The following is a 17,454-nucleotide window of genomic DNA, read 5'->3' as shown; positions in this document are numbered from 1 at the left end:
ATTTTACAATAAGGCTGTAACGTAACAAAATGTGGAAAAAGGAAAGGGGTCTGAATACTTTCCAAATGCACTGTATGTAGTGGTTAAATATTTTCTCCATTGTAAACCAAATTCTTCCTTTTAAGGTCTCCAGTTACAATCAGAGGCTCTGTCTTGCCAACATCGCTTCAAGGTGACTCATGCCTGTGGCAAACGACTTTGTGAAATGTGACTGATGGCAAAATCCTAAATTGAGATATGTATGAGTAACTCCAACATTTGCACAAATCTCATTGAAATCAGTGCATCATTTCAGTGAAGGATTGAGTCTTTTATGCATTTTACATTATTTATACGTTCGGTTTCAGCACTAAAGCAGCACAGCTGAGATGAAAATGGAATTGACCAAATTACAGGTTTACAACACAATCAACCTTCTGGTGCCTGTTGATTCTCAAACTCACCATAGAACAATCATTGCGAAACTCCAACCTGCAGGAAACCGGGGAAATTATTTTCAACACCTTGTGATTAGTCCAAAACTATATTTCTCCATGGGGGGCCTGGGACAAACGGACCAATTTGGTCAAGGCAATATACCAACATAAACGGTGTCCCACCTAGTTCCCACTGAGGTCTTTCATCCACTAGGTCGCCTAACAAAAGGGATATGAAGGCAAAAGTAAAGCTAATGACGTGCCTATGGAGCACTGGCGATGGTAGATGTTTATACAGAGGGTCTATACAGCACTTTTCATCTTACTCTAAAGGGAAAATCATGAAAGGGAGTTATTTTTGGGATTGATTGGCAGCCTCTTTTCATCTGTTGCTTTGTTGGAAGGGAAAACGCTGTGCCAGTAGAGAACAGCAGGTACAGAGCGACAGATTTAAAGTGAGCGTTCACGCCAAATAAACTTTGTCTCAAAGCAGTCTAATGTTTAGATGTCCCACACCAATCTGTTGTGGATCCCACTATACTGTATGCCTCAATCCTTAATTAAATGGGAAAGATTGGCACCGTCTGAAACGCTGACATGACACGGTGCCCATCTTTCGATCCGGATGACGAGGGACATGGATTTCAACACTTGAAGGTCTGAAAAACCTTGGTTTTGGAGTGAACAATATAACCACTATTTCAAAGTGCAAAACTAGACAGCTGTCCATGTTTTGCTTTGAGTGACATTAGCCCAAATTAAGTCAGTGATCAGTTGGATGCATCTGATAGCTTTCGTTATGTTCCTCCAGACATGTGTCAAGCCTTTGCAGAGCTATCTTCCCACTGAGGGGAAGTGAGATGTTACTAACCACAGTATCTATGGACAACTGAGGGTTCAAGTAAGGTATTCTCATCCTCCTGACTGACACTCACATACCGCACACATTTTGCTTCCTCACATACACCCCAAAACACACACACCAACACACAGATGCATACACATCGACATAACCATGTACATATACACAATACTAGATACAAAAAATACACACATTATCCACAATCCAAGCTACTCTCCTTTCTGCACTCCCCCTCAGTGAGAGTAAATCCACTTTCATGCCACGTTAGGAGCGTTCACACAAACCCATATCAAAGCAAACAGACGGTTGCAGGAGCTGCCGTAGAGCCACCACGCTCCCACTCTGTCCCAGGAAGCCACCAGAGAAAGAAGCGCTGAATTGACTGCTGCAGGGGACAGAGCAGACTTCCTCTGTTGTGGCAGATATTCTCTGGATTCATAGACAGCTATGCTAGCTAGCTATATACAGAATGTGTTACCGAGATAGTGTAATTTTTAAAAGGGTGTTGTTTTTACACCTCAAAAAGTAGAGAGAATCGGAGTAAGTAATAATTGAAAAAGGCCCAGTGCAGTCAACAACGTGATTTTCATGTTTCATATTAATATATATTTCCACACTATGAGGTTAGAATAATATTGTGAAAATGTTGATGATGTCCTTTTAGTGTAAAAGCTGTTTGAAAAGATCACATGACATTTCAGCCTGTTTTGGTGGGATGGAGCTTTGGCCTTTCCATTGTGACATCGCCGTGTGGTAAATTAGTTCAAGGGATACTCGGGATTGTGGCAGAGACCCTTTCTCTACTTCCCCAGAGTCAGATGAACTTGTGGATACCATTTTTATGTCTGTGTCCAGTATGAACTAGAATTAGCACAATGACTGGAAGTCTTCGGGTAGCAGGGCACTGGCAGGCACTGATGAGGACTGAGGTGAATCAAAATGGATCGATGTGGATCCCAGTCCTCATTTCTCACTTGATGGCCACCTAATTGGCTATGTGTAGTCCTTAGTCTTTCAAAAGGTCAATGGTATTGTCTGCCTGTCTTACTCACACTTTGGTTAAAACAGGCTGTCAATCAGAGTTGTCATGGAAGACAGTTAAAGTCCTGTACATGCCTTTGCGCAATGATCTGGCGCATTGCAGCTGTGGAGGGATTAAAGCCAAGAGATGACGAAGACACATCTCCCAGGTTTCTCCATGTAAGGTGTGAGCAACCTCTCTATTGGTCACCAGCGCTGTAACACAACTCAGAGTGGGAGGACTGAGGGCTGTCACCTCTGTAAGCCATACCCTCATGCTGCTTGCCAGGATCCACAGGTTGCTAAGTAACATTGTCCTCTATCAGACAAGTGTGGTGGCTCTGTCAGTGCTTGACACCGTGAGGTGACAGACTGATGAGAAGAAATGAAACGACCCAGGCTGTCAACCAGCAGGAATAGCATGCAACAGGGGATAAATGGAAAATATGAGGTAAATAAATAATTGAAAGGAATGGGTGTAGGAAAATCCCACCAACGCCTTCTGCATACTAAGCAGGGCTAAATGTCATTGTATAGGTAGCAAGCAGACACCAAATGAGTGTGCACGTACAGATCCAATGAAAAGACCTAAGTCAATACAAGACAATCAACATCACAACCATAATTATCATTATCCAGAGACTCCCTCATTACAAAGGAGTATCACTCACCTGCATATTTAACACCCAACTTGGCCACGTGGTAGTGCTTAAGGGGCTTAACCCACACACAGAGCATGCTGGTGGTTTGTACGGTCAGGCACCCAGTGGACGGCTAGCAGGCACAGAACAAGAGATAAAGTCTGTTAAGCCCACTTCACCTCTCACAGAGCCAGGTGATGAGTGATGTATTAATTCCCTATTTTCCAGGGATAAAGCAGGCGCACGCACAAAGCACAGGAGATCGTTATCTCCAATTGAGAGCACAAAGCAATATGAATACCCTAGAAATGCTAAGCATTCAAAGCCAGGTGATAATGAATATCTTGGGCCTAGTCAATCGATAGTCCTTTAATCTTGGGTGGGCGGCTAGTTTCTGAGAGATTGGACTCCATTTTAAAAGTTTGAATTGGCTGAGAGATCTTGATCAGCGCTTTGGTCATGACCATATTGTTCATGAAGTTGATATCTCTTAACGAATGGCCGGGCGGTCAGTCCAATGAAATTGACTCCTTGGTGAAATTCAAAAAGCTGTAATTAAATAACTGGGGTCAAATTGTAATTAAACTAATTAAAATCATGATTAATTAATGGACTAAGACCTGATTGGTAATTTAGAAGAAATGAAAAAGTAGCACTAACCAATTAGTCAGTACTCATGTTTGTTCAGCTTGAGAACACATTGTGTATCGATCTCAAAACAAATCTGATGTATTCCCAAAATAGACAGCAGAACGAATTTGAATAATGTTCTCTGGTAATTCAGTATCAAATGTCTTATCAAATAAATAAATAAATAAAAGAGTGACAACTGAAGGAACTAACACTGACTGATGAAAATATTACCAGAGGTAAAATTATGGAATGATGCCTTGATTAATATCACTGGAGAATGTCTACCCATTTTTAAATAATTAGCTATACAAACTGTGTGACAGCCACTATGGCACACATGGTCAGTGTTATGCTACGTAATTGAAGATGTACTCTGTTTTGTAGCATATCAATGTGCTCTCTGACATGTCAATGTAAAAATATAAAATCCTGTTTTTACACCAGGCTTTCCCGTCTTACTGTGAAACCTATGTGCGAAATTATTGGGAAGATGCTAATTAGCTAAATATCAGACAGCTGTAATGATGCAGTCCAATTGAATAGCTTACAGGCATAAATTTGTCAAATAAATGCATAAGCCAGTTAATATACAGTACGTGCGGGCAATGTGACACATAGGGATAAGAATTTCATACAGGCATACACAGAAAGACATTTCAGAGTTGACATTGGTGAGCCGTCATTTCATATTCATCAAGTTTATGCATGCATGCAGCGATAAGTAGCTGGATGAAGTGCTGTGATTCCAAATGGCAATGAAACAGTACTCATAACAGAAAGTTGGTTGGTCCTCTTTGATGTCACGGAGGTTGATACATTACTATGTATAAAGCCCTTTTACAAAAAGTTCCACTTAACCTAACATCTTTACAAACGAGTCACCACACCCGGTCTCAGGGATGGCTAACTCCAGAAATTCCTTCAGGCTCTTCTCTCAGTATGACTCCCTGATAAAATAAAAAAGTAAAAAATGTCATAAAAGTACTGTTGGATAAGCATCTTCCCCCCACTGTCTTTCTCCATCTCTCTTTTCACATCCCATTCTTCCTCTCTCACCAGTTACATGCCTTTCTCTTCGACATCCCTTTTTTCTCCATGCTAATCATCTCTCCATCATCACCTGTTCTTCTCCTCTCTTAACACTCCTCTCGCTTTCCCCTCTTCTTCCAGTCATCCACTTTGCCTCCATGCTTCCCATACACCTCATTAATAACAGTTGAAGAACCCCCACTAAGAACGGGTTGAAATGCAATGGTTTTACACACATCCAACTTTTGCACAGCAGCTGAACAAAAAGAAGAGCCAATAAAGAGAAAGAAAGTAATGTTGGTTCACTGGTTGCTGTTCTCAATAAGTGCTATGTTGATCAATCTATTGGTAATTGTCACGTCTGCTCCTCCCCTCCGGCGTACGACATTATGATTCACACCTGGACTCCATTACCTTCATCATTTCCTCCCCTTTATATATGTCACTCTCCCATGTTCACTCACCAGTTGGTATTGTTCTTGTGTATCGGCGTACTGCCTTGTTAGTGTTGAGTTCTTGGTTTTGTTGTTTTAGCAAAACGTTTCACCTGCACCTGCTTCCAACTCACCGCCCCATCATTACAGTAATACAAACTTTTGACAGACATGGTCGTGGTGTAAATGTTAAGCCCGAGGTAGAGCAGAAAATTCAGTGTGTTCGGAAAGTATTCAGACCCCTCATTCTTCCAAATTGTATTACTTTACAGGCTTATTCTAAAATGTATGAGATTGTTTTCCCCTCATCTATACACAATACCCCATAATGATAAAGCAAAAACAGTTTTGTATACATTTCTGCAAAAAAAAGTTTAATATCACATCTACATAAGTATTCAGACCCTTTACTCCGAGGGCCTAATTGGTGTCACACTTCTTCTCCATCCCTAGCAAACACAGCTGATTCATCAAACAGCATTCTATACTGAATACCATGATTAGGTGATTATTGGAGTCAGGTGTGTTAGCTGGGGCTGGGGGCAAAACTGTGACACCAATCAGGCCCCTGAGGACTGGAATTGCCCACCCCTGCTTTACTCAGTACTTTCTTGAAGCACCTTTGGCAGCGATTACAGCCTGGAGTCTTCTTGGGTGTGACGCTACAAGCTTGGCACACCTGTATTTGAGGAGTTTCTCCCATTCTTCTCTGCAGTTCCTCTCATGCTCTGTCAGGATGGATGGGGAGCGTCGCTGCACAACTATTTTTAGATCTCTCCAGAGATGTTCGATCGAATATGAACCTTCGCCCCAATCTGAGGTCCTGAGCACTCTGGAGCAGGTTTTCATCAAGGACCTCTCTGTATTTTGCTCCTGACTAGCCTCCCATTCCCTGCCGCTGAAAAACATCCCTACAGCATGATGCTGCCACCACCATGCTTCACTGTAGGGATGATGCCAGGTTTCCTTCAGATGAGACACTTGGCATTCAGGCCAGAGAGTTCAATCTTGGTTTCATCAGACTAGAAATAAACATATTTTTGCCTTGTCATTATGGGGTGTGTTTTTAGAATAAGGCTGTAACGTAAAACATGTTTAAAACAGGAAGGGGTCTGAATACTTTCCAAATGCACTGTACCGCACTAGCAGGTATGGAGACTACCAGAGGGCAGTAAGCAATCAATAGACAAAGATTAATAGTGTACTGTGGGATGCTAACAGGGCATTGCGGTATATTGACAAAGCAACTGTATTGATCAGGCCTAATGACTTACCTGACACGCAGTGATCACATTAGAAAGGATTATATGTGCCTGGGTCTGTTCTAGTGGTGCTGCTGCTGACTCCCAACTACACAATGCCCCTACATATCCATAGGAACAACAACGACTACATGAACATGATCAAGCACACACGCCATGTACTTGGAGTGACAAGGGCAAATATTTTTGAACCTGTTTTAGTGGATTTGCATAGTCCTGAGCATCATGGGTAAATGTGTAAGCACAGTAATAAGTCAGAATTCCACCTCCTCCAATAGGACATATGGCCTGTGGCCTTCCTCACTCTAGCAGATGCCTTCTAAGGATGCATTGGAAAATTGAGAATTCAAAAAGTTGATGCGCTACTTACACTTCAAGACGATGTCCACTGAATAGTAATAACAAGTCGTCTTTGATCATGTCTTGCCCTGACACTCTTCACATAGTGAGCAATGCAAAGACAGGCATAGACTTCAATGGGTTCCTCTCCCATCTACTGCAATTAAAGAGGTTGAGAAGCCCGCTCAACTGATAAGATCTCCATCTCATAACGTATGATAGTCACAACTCTCTTCAAAAGGAAGAGAAGGAGAGACTGAGACAAGGAAAGAGATTGATGAGGCAATGCAGAGCCCAACCCTATCCTGCGGGCCCACAGTGACAGCGTATGGTGGTGTCAATCAGTAAATTTAGCCTTCTCTTCCTCTGAAGTGAGTTGTGCCTATCATATGTTATGAGATGAAAATCTTATCAGTCAAGCAGGCTTCTCAGCCTCTTTAATTGCAGAAGATGAGAAGGACAGGGAAAGAGGGATGAGGAGAGGAAGGGGCAAAGATGGAGACCACAAACGAGGGACAGGCAGGGAGAAAGCGAGGGAAAAAGTAAAATAAAATATATCAACGAGAGATGGACTGATTGCAAACAAAAGGGGAAGAAAGAGGGAAGAACGGACCAAAAATTAAATGTGGGTGCTAAGTGGGATGGAAAGAAAGTGGAAGACTAAACAAAAGTGTGCCGCAATGAGGAAAGTGATAGACGTATTGAGAAAGAGGGAGTGGAGGTGTTTGACAGCGCCCTCTTCAGAATCACCCCCACGCATAAGCTGTTCGCATCAGTTGATCGATTTCAAATATTTTTCAACAGACACTCGCAATAACGTTAATTACAAAATGGCCCGTAAGAGTGAAATGACCCTATCCATCTCCAGACAGACTGGAGGAGGGAGGGTAACCACATAACGGAGATTAAGTGGGACAGAAAAAGCAATGTTTATCGAGATTATACCACTGGCACCTGTAGTTCTCTCTGCCAAGTTGGAGGCGCCAGTCAGGCGAAATTGAAGAGCACAAGAGGTAAGGCCCTTCTTCTAAAGAACAGATTCCAGACAGTCCAGCTGAAATAAACATCTGCTTGGGAGACAAGTGTGGCACTGGAGAACTGCAACCCCCACTGGGCTCCCAGTGGTAAGTAGAGCATGCCACAATAGAAGCTAGCCAGTGAGCCCACATCAACATTTACATACAATGGCAATGCAGTGCCCAACTCTGTCCTACGGGCCCACAGTGACAGCGTATGATGGTGTCAATCAGTGGCCAATCAGTAAATTGATAAATTATGTGCGACGGAGAAAATAAAACTGGCAGGACTGTGGCCCTCAAGGACTTCAGCACTGACAAAGTTATATGTTAAGGTTCATATATAGAGTGTTTTATACTGAATGGTTATTTTTATGGGCGAGGGTGAGGTCTTACCTCGTAGTAGCTGCGCACAGCATTGCAGAAGGCCTCGTCTGCCACGATCTGCGTCTCCCCATTCAGGAAGGCCAGGAAGTGATCCTTCACCGCCTGCAGCTGCTGCTTATTAAGCTGAGAGCGAAAGAGAGAAACAATATTAAAACAAAACAATATTATTTAAAATCATATTTTTATCTAATTTTCACATCAACAAAAGATTTGATTAATTTATTTTTGTACAACTTTTTTTTCCTAGTCATTGTTGTCCTTGACTTTGTTCTGTTCAAGCCATGAAGTACTCGGTGACAAAAGACTTCAAGTGCTTGGAATGCGTTTGAACGGAATGAAATTATTGGTTTCAGACATCTTTTCTCTCTTTTCTGCAGAATTGTGTTGCTAGACAACCAATTTAACAGAGTGCTGATGGAATGATGCCTCTACGTCACTGACACGGCAATCAGTAGAATACATTTCCCAGAAACAAATCAGAGCCAGCAAAGAAGCCCTAAAACAGTGAGGCAACAATTTCAAAAACACCATCAGTCCATATCATTCTTGTTCAGAGATTCTCTAATGATTACTATTGTCTGAAATGCTTTTGCCAACATGTTCAGTTTTAATAAGCAAGAAAACCCCCAAAAGCTTTCCCTCTCTCGCTCTGCCATCGCTTATGTATGAGGGACAAGGCAGTCTATTTGGAAAATGAAACCATTTTTCCCCCACTGACAGTAGCACTGCAAGCAACAAAAACATAATCAAATTCATATTGCTGTTTCTCCTGACACAATGTGGACAGCCACTTATCTCCCTCCTCCAGCCCCTGGGTGGGGAACGTTATTCCGAGATGGGTTTTCCGCAACTTAAACAAGTGTTTAGCCTTTCAACCGTGTGGCTACTTGTGAGATGAGGGAATTCTGATGTACCTGTTATTCATTGTGTTTAAAACTGTTCAGCGCCTACTCTTATCTCCGGATAAACACTTTTATTTGATTTTTTTCATAATTTCTTCATTTTCAGAAGGAATGCTCTGCCAAAAGTTCAGTCAGCTGAAATGATAGCACTGCTTCAAAAAAAGGAAAACTTTGTGAGCAAGCGGAGAAATAGCCATATGGGAAAAATCATATGGGAAAAACAACAACACAAAATTACACGACTGGCCTCATACCTCTTTGTGTGTGTGAGTCAGGTGTGCGCTCTCTTGAGCATACACATACAGTTGAAGTCGGAAGTTTACATACACCTTAGCCAAATACATTTAAACTCATTTTCACAATTCCTTAATACTAGTAAAAATTCCCTGTCTTAGGTCAGTTAGGATCACCACTTTATTTTAAGAATGTGAAATGTCAGAATAATGGAAGAGAGAATGATTAATTTCAGCTTTTATTACTTTCATCACATTCCCAGTGGGTCAGACGTTTACATACACTCAATAAGTATTTGGTAGCATTGCCTTTAAATTGTTAAACTTGGGTCAAACATTTTGGGTAGCCTTCCACAAGCTTCCCACAATAAGTTGGGTGAATTTTGGCCCATTCCTCCTGACAGAGCTAGTGTAACTGAGTCAGGTTTGTTGGCCTCCTTGCTTGCACACACTTTAGTTCTGCCCACAAATTGTCTATAAGATTGAGGTCAGGACTTTGTGATGGCCACTCCAATACTTTGATATTGTTGTCCTTAAGCCATTTTGCCACAACTTTGGAAGTATGCTTGGGGTCATTGTCCATTTGGAAGACCCATTTGCGACCAAGCTTTAACTTCCTGACTGATGTCTTGAGATGTTGATTCAATATATCCACATAATATTCCTTCTTCATAATGCCATCTATTTTGTGAAGTGCACCAGTCCCTCCTGTGGCAAAGAACCCCACAACATGATGCTGCCACCTCCGTGCTTCACGGTTGGGATGATGTTCTTCGGCTTGCAAGCCTTCCCCTTTTTCCCCTAAACATAATAATGGTCATTATGGCCAAACAGTTCTATTTTTGTTTCATCAGACCAGAGGACATTTCCCCCCAAAAGTACAATCTTTGTCCCCATGTGCAGTTGCAAACCATAGTCTGGCTTTTAATGGAGGTTTGGAGCAGTGGCTTCTTCCTTGCTGAGCGGTCTTTAAGGTTATGTCGATATAAGACTTGTTTTACTGTGGATATAGATACTTTTGTACCCGTTTCCTCCAGCATCTTCACAAGGCCCATTGCTGTTGTTCTGGAATTGATTTGCACTTTTCGCACCAAAGTACGATCATCTCTAGGAGACAGAACGCGTCTCCTTCCGGAGCGGTATGACGACTCTGTGGTCCCATAGTGTTTAAACTTGCGTACTATTGTTTGTACAGATGAACGTGGTACCTTCAAGCATTTGGAAATTGCTCCCCAGGATGAACCAGACTTGTGGAGGTCTACAATTGTTATTCTGAGGTCTTGGCTGATTTCTTTTGATTTTCCCATGATGTCAAGCAAAAAGGCACTGAGTTTGAAGGTAGGCTTTGAAATACATCCACAGGTACACCTCCAATTGACTCAAATTATGTCAATTAGCCTATGAGAAGCTTCTAAAGCCATGACATAATTTTCTGGAATATTCCAAGAAATTTAAAAGGCACAGTCAACTTAGTGTATGTAAACTTCTGACCCACTGGAATTGTGATACAGTGAATTATAAGTGCAATAATATGTCTGTAAACAATTGTTAGAAAAAATTACTTGTGTCATGCACAAAGTAGATGTCCTAACCGACTTGCCAAAACTATAGTTTGTTAACAAGACATTTGTGGAGTGGTTGAAAAACGAGTTTTAATGACTCCAAGTGTATGTAAGCTTCCGACTTCAACTGTGAGTGTGTGTTAGCTCAATAACAGTCACACAAGCATTGCCCAGTGGTCCTTTCCGTGCTGAAAATACTAGCTTGTGTGTGCGTGTGTGTGTGTGTGTGTGTGTGTGTGTGTGTGTGTGTGTGTGTGTGTGTGTGTGTGTGTGTGTGTGAATGTTTGGAAAAGTACGTTAGAAAAGTTTGAAGCAATGCAACTTGAGTCTAACACAGGGTGACCAAGCCCTGGAGCAAGGTGTGCTGACATTGACTTTAGTTGTATCTCTACCAAACAGCCTCTCTCCGCAAGGAAATAAGGGTCTGACGGAACAGATACATCATATCACGCCACAGACGTCTAAACCTGGACAGAGCCTCAGACAAGTACAGACATAAATTGAGCTGAAACTCAACAGGCATCATCACCTTTCAAAAGGTCTCTTCACAGTTAAGGAGTCATGATCCGTTCGGAACGCTGATGGCAAGGCTTATTATTTACTATGGGGAGATAGATGAAGACCGTATGAACACACTCAATGCATTACACACAGATGGTAGATATACAGGGTTGCAGATTAGATGACGAGGAGAAGATTTAACAATGTTTGTATTAGGTGATTCAATGCAAGGATGGGAGTGAATTATCCAGCGTTGTGTTCATCTCCACTGAGAGTGTGTGAGAAATGCATTGTGAATGGCAGGTGGGGTGGGAGGTGTGCACTAAGGTGTGTGTGAATGCACTCTAATTAAAGTATTTCTCTCCTCTCTCATCGGAACAATTAAGAGCTTGTTGGCAAAACCAGCAATTCCTTCTGAATAGCAGATCAATAGACAGTCGTGTGTGTGCGCGTGCGTCAGCTCAATGCCAGCCACTGAATCATTGCCCAGTCGTCCTTTCCATGCTGAAAATACGAAGTGGTGTGTCCATGTATGTACAGTGTAGAGGTCGACCGATTTAAATCGGCATGGCCGATTAATTAGGGCCGGTTTCAAGTTTCCATAACAATCGGTAATCAGCCTTTTTGGTCGCCAATTATGGCCGATTACATCGCAATCCACGAGGAAACTGAGTAGCAGGCTGACCACCTGTTACACGAGCGCAGAGTCAAAAGGACCTTGTGGCTGCAAGGAGCCAAGGTAAGTTGCTAGCTAGCATTAAACTTCTTATAAAAAACACATAATCACTAGTTAACTACACATGATTGATGATATTACTAGGTTAACTAGCTTGTCCTGTGTTGCATATAATCAATCCGGTGCCTGTTAATTTATCATCGAATCACAGCCTACTTCAACTTCGCCAAACGGGTGATGATTTAACAAAAACGCATTCACCAAAAAAGCACAATCGCTGCACAAATGTACCTAACCATAAACATCAATGCCTTTCTTAAAATCAATACACAGAAGTATATATTTTTTAAACTGCATATTTAGTTAAAATAATTGTGTCACTTCTCTTGTGGTCAGTGCAAGCAGAGTCAGGGTATATGCAACGGAGCAAGGTACAGAGAGATCCTTGATGAGGTCCTGAGTGCTCTGGAGCAGGTTCTCAGAGAGGGGGCAAAGGTTCACAATCCAACAGGACAACACAGCCAAGACAACGCAGGAGTGGTTTTGGAACAAGTCTCTAAATGTCCAACCAGAGCCCGGAATTGAACCCGATCTAACATCTCTGGAAAGACCTGAAAATAGCTGTGCAGTGACGCTCCCAAACCAACCTGACAGAGCTTGAGAGCATCTGCAGAGAAGAATAGGAGAAACTCCCCAAATACAGGTGTGGCAAGCTTGTAGCGTCATACCCAAGAAGACTCGAGGCTGTGATCGCTGCCAAAGGTTCTTCAACAAAGTACTGAGTAAAGGGTCTGAATACCTATGTAAAATGTGATATTTCAGTTGTTGTTCTACAAACCTGTTTCTGCTTTGTCATTATGAGGTACTGTGTGTATATTGATGAGGGGGGAAAAAAACTATTGAATCAATTTTAGAATAAGGCTGTAACGTAACAAAAATGTGGAAAAAGTTAAGGGGTCTGAATACTTTCCAAATGCACTGTATGCGTGTCAGTGTGTCTGTGTGTGCGTAGGTGGCAAAGTGAGGCTAATCTCCTGGGCATTAAGGCTCTTCAATAAACCTGTTTTACCATGGATGCATACTGAAATTACATAGTGGGACAAAAAAGTATTTAGTCAGCCACCAATTGTGCAAGTTCTCCCACTTAAAAACATGAGAGAGGCCTGTAATTTTCATCATAGTGTCCACTTCAACTATGCCAAACAAAATGAAAAAAGAAAATCACATTGTAGGATTTTTTATGAACTTATTTGCAAATTATGGTGGAAAATAAGTATTAGGTCAATAACAAAAGTTTCTCAATGACAGAGGTCAAACGTTTTCTGTAAGTCTTCACAAGGTTTTCACACACTGTTGCTGGTATTTTGGCCCATTCCTCCATGCAGATCTCCTCTAGAGCAGTGATGTTTTGGGGCTGTTGCTGGGCAACACAGACTTTCAACTCCCTCCAAAGATTTTCTATGGGGTTGAGATCTGGAGACTGGCTACGCCACTCCAGGACCTTGAAATGCTTCTTACGAAGCCACTCATTCGTTGTCCGGGCGGTGTGTTTGGGATCATTGTCATGCTGAAAGACCCAGCCACGTTTCATCTTCAATACCCTTGCTGATGGAAGGAGGTTTTCACTCAAAATCTCACGATACATGGCCCCGTTCATTCTTTCCTTCCTTTACACGGATCAGTCATCCTGGTCCCTTTGCAGAAACAGCCCCAAAGCATCCTCCAAACACGACGAGTTGAGTTTTTACCAAAAAGTTATATTTTGGTTTCATCTGACCATATGACATTCTCCCAATCATCTTCTGGATCATCCAAATGCTCTCTAGCAAACTTCAGACGGGCCTGGACATGTACTGGCTTAAGCAGGGGGACACGTCTGGCACTGCAGGATTTGAGTTCCTGGCGGCGTAGTGTGTTACTGATGGTAGGCTTTGTTACTTTGGTCCCAGCTCTCTGCAGGTCATTCACTAGGTCCCCCGTGTGGTTCTGAGATTTTTGCTCACCGTTCTTGTGATCATTTTGACCCCATGGGGTCAGATCTTGCGTGGAGTCCCATATCGAGGGAGATTATCAGTGGTCTTGTATGTCTTCCATTTCCTAATAATTGCTCCCACAGTTGATTTCTTCAAACCAGGCTGCTTACCTATTGCAGATTCAGTGTGACTGTTTGAGGTTGTGGACAGGTGTCTTTTATACTGATAACAAGTTCAAACAGGTGCCATTAATACAGGTAACGAGTGGAGGACAGAGGAGCCTCTTAAAGAAGTTGTTACAGGTCTGTGAGAGCCAGAATTCTTGCTTGTTTGTAGGTGACCAAATACTTATTTTCCACCATAATTTGCAAATAAATTCATAAAAAATCCTCCAATGTGATTTTCTGGATTTTTTTTTCTCATTTTGTCTGTCATAGTTGAAGTGTACCTATGATGAAAATTACAGGCCTCTCTCGTATTTTTTAAGTGGGAGAACTTGCACAATTGGTGGCTGACTTGCCCCACTGTACCTGCCAGAGCCATGTTTCAGTTGCCTGACCACTCAAACTGAATTATTCCACTGCTCTATCGTTCGCTACATACACTACATGCCCAAAAGTATGTGGACACCTGCTCGAACATCACATTCCAAAATCATGGGCATTAATATGGACTTGGTCCCCACTTTGCTGCAATAACAGCCTCCACTCTTTTGGACAGGCTTTCCACTAGATGTTGGAACATTTCTGCAGGTACTTGCTTCCATTTAAGCCACAAGAGCATTAGTGTTGGGTGATTAAGCCTGGCTCGCAGTCGGCATTCCAATTCATCCCAAAGGTGTTCGAGGAGGTTGAGGTCAGGGCTCTATGCAGGCCAGTCAAGTTCTTCCACACCGATCGCAACAAATACTTTCTGTATGAACCTCGCTTTGTGCACGGGGGCATTGCCATGCTGAAACAGGAAAGAGCCTTCCTGAAACTGTTTCCACAAAGTTGTAAGCACAGAATTGTCTGCACTGTCATTGTATGCTGTAGCATTCATATTTCCCTCCACTGGAACTAAGGGGTATAGCCCGAACCATGAAAAACAGCCCCAGACCATTATTCCTCCTCTGCCAAACATGGCACTATACATTCGGGCAGGTAGCTTTTTCCCAGCATTCGCCAAACCCAGATTTGCCCATCAGACTGCCAGATGGTGAAGCGTGATTAAATCACTCCAGAGAACGCATTTCCACTGCTCAGAATCCAATGGTGGCGAGCTTTACACCACTCCAACCAAAATGTGGCATTGCGCATGGTAATCTTAGGCTTGAGTGTGGCTGCTCGGTCATGGAAACCCATTTCATGAAGCTCCCGACGAACAGTTCTTGGGCTGACGTTGCTTCCAGAGGAAGTTTGGAAATTGACAGTGAGTGTTGAAAACAGAGTGCTGAAACACGTCAGTCCCGTTCTGTGAGCACGTGTTGCCTACCACTTCGCGGCTGAGCAGTTGTTGCTCCTAGATGTTTCCACTTCACAATAACAGCAATGGGTGTGACTGAAATAGCCGAATCCACTCATTTGAAGCGGTGTCCACATACTTTTGTGAAAATATAGTGTATGTCAATATGAGACCGTCGTTTGTGGTGACGTCAAAACAAAAAAAGTAAATCGGATCATCTCTAACCAATCAGTATCAAAGCCATTTTCAAAACGCCACTTAACCCACGTGTGTTCTGGCTCTGGCCCAACCCATCGGTTTCTGGGACCAATGATACGGTCTAGAACGGATTTCCATTCTAGAAATTGTCGGGGAGGTATTCAGCTCCAGAGTCAGTGCGAGAAGAAATCAACATCCGTTGGCGTGGTAGTTTTGGGCCAGAGCAAGGAGTTTGGATATCCAGGTAAATGTTTCAGAAACAGATATAACAACCTTTCACTGTGTTTACTTGGGCACACATTTAAACGCTTTTAGCAGCCCCAGTTGCCAGATTCAGACATATAACACCACTGCTGGTATTCTGGGTTTTATGCTTCTTTCCATAAACAGCGTGACGTAGGCTGTAGAGTAGTGTCATCTACCGCTACAAGCTCCTTCTGAGAGCCATTAGGAGAGGCAATAGTGCGCTCACGTGTGATATCATCAGAGGATGCCACAAGCGGGCTCAGTCCCATCCCTCTTTCCCATCTCTCCCTAACCACGTTTCCATCCAGTTATGAGTAAAGTCTCACCATATAGAAAAAAAACAAGACAGCTGTGATGGAAACAGGACGTGTCGGTATAATTTTATAAACGCAGACAGATAATTTGTTCGTTTGACATGAAATTAATTATGTTAGAAATGGCTGTGAAAACACTTATGCGACATATTGATTTAATAACCATCATATCAGAGTAAACTTGGAGTCACGCGATGATATGGTGTGTGGTCCTCCCACTACAACTCGGGAAACCGTGCGGTTTATTAGGCTATAGATGAAATAAGTTATGAAGGACTTGACAGGGTGGTGAAAGTACACGGTCTTATTCTGGTGGCATGATGATCGATGCTTGACTGACGTTGCCAAATAAAAATATCCATAATAATCTCATAATGTAGACTAGCCTACCCGCACTGTATCTGGAGCTACTGTTGGCTAGAACACATCTCCCCCTCCTCTCTACCATCTCCCCCTCCTCTCTACCATCTCCCCCTCTCTCTTACAGATGTAGGATCTTCATTTGTTGCTGAGAATTTTCCTGCAGGATTATTTTCATACTGTACATAAGATACATAAGATACATACCTTAGCTCACCCGCTCTGACACATGTCTAGCGCAACAAAGCGTTTTTTCCATTTCTCTCAAATTCTTCATTCTGCAAATCCCCTACAAACCCCCTAGTAGCCTTTACCTCTGCACTCGTGTTTCTCACGCCTCTCCATTTCACCATTACTCAATCCCTCCCTCTCCATCACTATACCCACATTCTCTCGATTTTCTGAAGAGGGGACAGCAGAAGAGTGCATTTGGAAAGCATTCAGACTTCTTGACTTTTTCCACATTTTGTTATATTATAGCCGTATTCTAAAATGTATTAAATTGTTTTTTCCCCCACCTCAATCTACCCACAACACCATATGACTAAGCAAAAATAAACGTTTCAAATGTATTAACAAATAAAAACAGAATTACCTTATTTACATACATTTTCAGATCCCTTGCTATGAGAATTGAAATTAAGCTCAGGTGCATCCTGTTTCCTTTTATCATCCTTAAAGATGCTTCTACAACGTCAATGATTGGAGTTCACCTGTGGTAAATTCAATTGACTGGACATGATTTGGAAAGGCACACACTTGTCTATAAGGTGGGAGAACCTTCCAAAAGGACACCCATCTCCGCAGCACTCCATCAGGCCTTTATGTTATGGTAGAGTTCCCAGACGGAAGCCACTCCTCAGTAAAAAGGCACAACAGCCCACTTGGAGTTTTCCAAAAGGCACCTCAGATGACGAGAAACTAGATGCTCTTGTTTGATTAAACCAAGATTGAACTCTTTGTCCTGAATGCCAAGTGTCACGTCTGGAGGAAACCTGGCCCCCTCC

General features: G+C 42.5%; 1 protein-coding gene across 9 annotated transcripts in view; it reads right to left on the bottom strand.

The window, feature by feature from the left end:
• cadps2 (Ca++-dependent secretion activator 2) overlaps positions 1-17,454 on the bottom strand; it is a 268,064-nt gene that overhangs the window by 214,990 nt on the left and 35,620 nt on the right. For all 9 annotated transcript variants that reach the window (XM_036969262.1, XM_036969263.1, XM_036969265.1 and 6 more), the window contains exon 2: positions 8,049-8,162. In XM_036969262.1, the coding sequence (XP_036825157.1) occupies positions 8,049-8,162 (114 nt within the window). The remainder of the gene's footprint in view (positions 1-8,048; positions 8,163-17,454) is intronic.

This window comes from Oncorhynchus mykiss, chromosome 30, assembly GCF_013265735.2.
Source record: "Oncorhynchus mykiss isolate Arlee chromosome 30, USDA_OmykA_1.1, whole genome shotgun sequence".
Lineage (NCBI taxonomy): Eukaryota > Metazoa > Chordata > Actinopteri > Salmoniformes > Salmonidae > Oncorhynchus > Oncorhynchus mykiss.
This window is presented reverse-complemented; position numbering and strand designations above follow the sequence as displayed.